General features: G+C 44.4%; 1 protein-coding gene across 1 annotated transcript; it reads right to left on the bottom strand.

Annotated features, from left to right (window-relative positions):
- Positions 1-3,830: 3,830 nt before the first annotated feature.
- On the bottom strand, positions 3,831-4,389 carry LOC121441751 (developmental pluripotency-associated protein 4-like). The gene is given in 2 exon segments (XM_041643033.1): positions 3,831-4,292; positions 4,294-4,389. Coding segments are annotated over 2 exon segments (558 nt in total).
- Positions 4,390-6,259: the final 1,870 nt, after the last annotated feature.

Here is a 6,259-nt window from a genome sequence, read left to right on the forward strand (position 1 = left end):
ATTTCATGTATGCAGGTTCTTTGTTCTGTTCACCACATATGTGCGGTGTCTGCTGAGGCCAGAAGAGGGCATCAGATCCCCTGGAACTGGAGTTACAGACTGCCATGTGGCAGCTGGGATTCAAACCTGGGTCCCATGGAAGGGAAGAGCAGCCTGTGCTCTTGATTGCTGAGGTGTCTCTAGACCCAGCTTCTGTTTTATTTTTCTGGAGATAGGGTTTCTCTGTGTAGCCCTAGCTGTCCCAGAACTTGCTCTATAGACCAGGCTGACCTTGAACTCAGAGATCCTCCTGCCTCAGCCTCCTGAGTGTTGGGATTAAAGGCCCGCACCACCATGCCCGGCTCAGATGAACTCTTACTTGATCTCAAGTGATCCTCCTGCTAGCCTCCCAAGAGCTAGAGTTTGGGGTGCAAAAGACTCAGATAAAATATTTCTTAACCCAGCAAGTCAAAGCTAGGCTGTGCTGCTAAGAGATAGAGACCAAAAATAATCTATCCTCAGGTGCGGCACATGAGGGACACATCCCACCCCCCATCAAGCCAAATCAACCAAAATAAATCTGCCATATGGGACAGAGTATATAGCATAGCGAACCCACTGATGGCCATAGCTGAAAACCTCATGAGGTCTGGCCTCAGGACGGCTGATCCCAGCACCCTAGCCTGTCCTCAGAGACGAGGTCCCCTCCTGTCTGCCGGAGAGCTCAGCTTAGAATGGAAGAAAAAATTGGCACAGAGACTTCTACCTGCTGGGGCCCCTGAAGCGGGTCTCAGGGAGTGAGATGGTCTAGCCCATTGTGGAAGCCCTTCTACCTGCTGGGGTCCCTGAAGCGGGTCTCAGGGAGTGAGATGGCCTAGCCCATTGTGGGAGCCCTGCATTGCTAAAGGCTGCTTTCTAATGGATGCTGCTTTTGTTATTTTGACTTGGTCTGATTTTCTAAAACCTATGTATACTAGGAATGGGATCTAGAGCGTCATGCAGGCTATTATTGAGTTCTGTTATTGAACTCTATAGACCCTCAGCCGCCATCAGGACCATCCGTCTCAATGACAGACTGAGCCAGGACAAGGGGGCTCTCAAGCAGTCATAAGCAACAGCTGGCCTTCCTCTGGCTTCCGGATTTAAGCTCATATAGCTACATAGTTCTCCCTCTCCTTTCCTCTCCCTCTCGCATCCTCAGGAAAAGAAAAACTCAGCTCAATGGCACCTCCTGGTGTCTGGCAAGTGCAATCACATGACTTTCTTGGGGAGCCACTGTGAACTTCTGATGATATTAGAAATAACCAAAGATTTGAGATGTTTAATACAGATACTATTGATATTCAAAACATGTTTTTATTTTAAAATATACATCATAAGATTCTTAGTCATGAAAAATCTTTCAGCAAATTCTGAAGTTTCGATGATGCACACCTGTGATCCTAGCGCTTGGGAGACAGGGGCTTCTAGATCAGAGCAGAGGTCATCCTTGGGCTACATAGTGAGTTCTAGGCTAGCCTGGACTACGCAGTGCCCATGAGCAGAACTCCAGCCAAACACCAGAGAGTGAGGTTGACTGTGGAGGTACCATTGATCAGCAGGTCCCTTTCTGCACCAGGGCACAGCTGAGGACCAGACCCTAGAGACTGGTGGTGGCTGAAGCGGTGGAATCTCTCTGGATACCAAAACAAACTGAACACCAAGGAGGAAGCCTTGTGTTTTGAGACAGTCTTGCTATGCTGCTCAGGTTAGCCTTGAACTCTTGATCTTCCTGCCTCTACCTCCTGAGTTCAGGGATGATAGGTATGTCACTATTAGGTGACAGGGCAGTGTATAATGTCCCAGAGGTGCAGTGAGATTTCTGGGAAGGGAAGGATGTAAAAGTGAGGGGCTAAGGTGTGACGAGGCAAGACAGTGCAAAGGTATTTGTATTTTTTTTTTCGAGATAGGGTCTCTCTGTGTAACAGCCCTAGCTGTCCTGGAACTAGCTCTGTAGACTAGGCTGGCCTTGAACTCACAGAAATCTTCCTGTCTCTGCTGGGTGTGCACCACCACCGCTGGGCCATCTTGTATTCTTGCTGAGGTCAATTCAGTTTAACTAGGATATCAGCCTTCCTCACGTCGTAGCCCTTTAATACAGTCCCTTGTGTTGCGTTGACCCCAACAGTAAAACCATTTCCATCACTACTTCATCACTGTAATTTTGATATTGTTATGAATCAAATGTAAATATCTGGATATCTGATATTTGATCCCTATAAAAGGGTCATTTGACTCCCAAAGGGGTTGAGACCCCCAGGTTGAGAATGTCTGAGCTAGAATCTAATCTCCTTGATGGAGAATCCTGATATGAGACAGAAGAAAAACCAAAATTAGGGATTATTCTATTGCCACTATCTCATAATTCTTTGGTTATATTTAGATTTTTAAATTTTTTTCATAAGGTATGAATATTATCTCAAAATTTGTGATTAATATATATTTTAAACCTTAATATATATATATTTAAACTTTGTATCAAGATATTAATGATTATATACTAATATATACTAATTCTAGAGAAAGGCTTTATCTATCTCCCTGCACATGATTTCAGGCTTGAGTCTCTATCAGGTAACTAGGAATTAAGTTTGTGTACCATGGATGTCCCTGGCAAATATTGATCCTTTAACCTTGTTGAGATCTGCACATATGACTTTTAAAATGTTTAAGTTTTCTGTAGTGAACCAAGACCAAGTCTAATGGTGACCTTTGAAGACTCCAAAGAAGGACGGGGCCCCACAATGACAATTCCACCAGGACTGTGACAACACCACTAAGCAGACAAATATCACCTAAAGATTGGCTTTGGACTACAAACTGCTCAGGACAGTTTCAAGGTGTCTGGCTAAGCCCATCCAGCTTCACAGACTACTCTAGCCAGGACATGAGACAAACCCTGCACTTCCCCATTACACAGACACCAGACACAAATGATACAGCTACCTCTCCTAGGACTTGACAATTAACTTAAAATTTTCTATTAAGGATCCCCTGAAGATGCTATCACCCCCAGACATAGTAAGTAAATTTAAGAACACAAGGCCCACATTCCCAAGAGGTGGGGTGGTGGGTTTTGGTCGTTCAGTGGGTTATGGATATTTGTCATAGTTCAGGGGAGTTGGTTACAAGTTGTTATTGGTAATGATCAGGTAAAAACAAAGATTAGATTCAGAATTCTTGTTTTGAAAAGAAAAAAGGGGGCTATATAGTTATAACAGGGTATAAGAGTAGATTGTTGAATCTACTTTTAAACAAAAAGGTACTTAATAGTCTTAAATATTTTACATTGATATGGTTTTTTTTTTTTTTGCCAAAAACCAGATTTGGTTTAATATTGCAACAATAGAAAACAAACCCAAGCACTACACACTAACAAACATACTACAACCCGGGAAAGGGGACATGCAGAAGCTACAGTCATAAGCTAAATCTTTATAGGGGACCACAGAACTGCCTATGACCCTGTTGTGGCGGTGGCAGTACAAGCAAGTACTATATCTGGAGATGCCAGTTCCCACCCCAGCAAAACCTTATTTTCACACAAAAGTAAAAGGCATAGTCACTTAAGAGTATGCAGTCCTCACAAGGAAGAGGTGGACCTGCTGCGTTTTGGTGGCTTCACTGGCTCTTTTTCCAAGCTGCTAGTACTACAGCAACAAATAACAAACAAGGCCTCATGGCTTCTGGCTGATCCGGGCACCTTCAAGGGCACAGGTGTGAATTCCCATCAGTCTCAGTCTTGGCTGCAGTTCTGTATCTCACTCCAAGGAGTAGGTAATGACAGCAGCTACTCACACCTGAGATTCCCTTTATCCTTGGGTCTTCTTTAGGACCCTGTTCTTGTGAACACATGTGGGGCACAGCATGTTGTCCTCCAGGTGTGGGGGCGGAAAGGTGCAGGCTGGCAGCAGGAAGAGGGCAATCACTTTCCCCTTCTTCTCAGGTACCCAGGCTTGTCCAGCGTGGAACTGAAGCTGAACCCAACCTCTTGAGTCTGCTGGAAGGCTTCTCCCATGAACCACACACCACAGATCCCCGTATGTCTCGGGTGTTGTAATGAACTGCAGGGCCTCGGTCTTGTTAGCATTGGCTGCAATCCTCGACCAAGATGCCAACACTGCCTCAGAGGCGGTTGTGGTCACAACCGTTGTGCTGACCTCTTCATAGAGGACAGGAGGTTCATTAAGGGCGGGCATCTGCTCCTCGGGTACAGGGACCACTTCAAGAGGCACTATCACCTGAGAAAAAGACTCTTGTCCCTCCTCCGTCTCCGTCTTCAATTTTTTTCCGACGCATCTTCACCCTGACCTCTCTTGGTGTGTCAGGAATGTTCTCTAATTCAGTCTCCTTGTTTCCAGCATCCTCCATCTTTGAATTAGATGAAACCGCCGAAAGACAATATGGATTTTTGTATATTGATACAAATGTCAGGTTATTTTTGCTAAAATATACTGTACAACATTTCTAATTTTGTTAAACTATTATACCTATACAGTTCATTTAACAATGCAATGCAAATTTCTAGCCCTCAAAAGGTATTATTATAACCTATTTAGGAAAATAAAGAAATGGAGGTTAATAGTTAGTCACCTATAACAATTAATGTTGTAGTCACATTAGGTATGTTTTCAAGGTCAAACAGACATATATTAGGTAGACAAGTGGTCTTCAAACACTTCAGAGATCTACAGAATATGGCATTTAAGATGTTTTAATAACATAGTTTTTTTTTTTTTGGTTGTTGTTGTTACAACAGGAAGATATGTCTGCTCTTGGTGGCACCAATCTACTTCAGAGAAGATAATGGGCATCGAAGAAAGTACACAGGGAGTTTGCTTTCTTTGTGGCAAAAGTTAGCCACTGGGCAGGAGTGCCTTGCCTCTAGGGCCTGGTTGCTCTGCTTCTCTGATCTTTCATCATCACCCCCTAATAGCTGACTCTGGGTTTTTACTGATAAGACCAATCAGTGCTGCAGAAACCTGTGGAGAACTACCGACTTTATTCTAGGAATCAAAGGTCAGGACGTCCTAGCTAACCCAACTCAGCTCAGCTAACCAGTTGTGCAGACTGCCCTCTGGCTGTTTATCTTAGCTTTCTGTTCGTGAGAAACTCCCTACAGCTGGATAACCACTAATCTCAGCTTCAAACTGCTTACTCAGTGAACTCCCCCTGCAGCTGCTTGGACAAAGTCTCTGCCCTTAAAGACTCCAGAGCCACACCTCAGTGGGTGAGGTCCCTGCTGGCTAGAACGAAGACTTTCACTTGCTGTTCACTGTGTCTGAGTGTTCAGCTCCTTGTAACAAAGGAATGTGTCTAAGAAAGGAGCAGTGGTGGCTAGTTGTAGTGGCATTTCATTTGTATTATAATAAATAAACCCCACGTGAAGGTCAGAGATTAAAACAGCTGCACTGGTCAGTCTCACAGACCAGGCAGTGGTGACACACACCTTTAATCCTAGTAGTCACACTAGTTGCCATAGAAACTGGGCAGTGCATGCCTTTAATCCCAGCCCTAGAGAGGATTATAAGACTGGAGGAGGCCGGGCGGTGGTGGCGCATGCCTTTAATCCCAGCACTCGGGAGGCAGAGGCAGGCGGATCTCTGTGAGTTTGAGACCAGCCTGGTCTACAAGAGCTAGTTCCAGGACAGGCTCCAAAGCCACAGAGAAACCCTGTCTCGAAAAACCAAAAAAAAAAAAAAAGACTGGAGGAGACAGCTCTCAGTCTCATTCTGAGATTCCTGGAGGCAGGATCGCCATTTTGGACTGAGGTAGAGGTAAGAGCCAGTGTGTAGTAAGAGGCTGCTAGTGTGTTCCTGGCCATCCTCTGCTTGTTCTGGCTACTCAGACTCCCAAAATAACCACACAGAAACTATATTAATTAAATCACTGCTTGACCAATTACTTAAGCATATTGCTAGCTAGCTCTTACATCTAGAATTAACCCATCTCCATTATTTTATATTTTACCATGAGGCTTGTGGCCTACCAGCAAGGTTTCAGCATCTCTGTCTCTGGTGGCGGCTCCATGGCTTCTTTTCATTCTGCCTTCCTCTTCCCAGCATTCACTTTAGTTTTCCCCACCTAGCTCTACTCTTTTGTCCTATCACAAGCCAAGCCAGTTTCTTTGTTAACCAATGGTATTCACAGCATACAGAAGGGAATTCCACTTTATCAGTGGATGGCTGTTTTGTATTTTGGATCTTCAAGTTGAACCCCAATTTCATTTTCTGAGTTTTTA

Source organism: Microtus oregoni, unplaced genomic scaffold (genome assembly GCF_018167655.1).
Source record: "Microtus oregoni isolate MIOR12 unplaced genomic scaffold, Mior012 000081F_ref0000091, whole genome shotgun sequence".
Lineage (NCBI taxonomy): Eukaryota > Metazoa > Chordata > Mammalia > Rodentia > Cricetidae > Microtus > Microtus oregoni.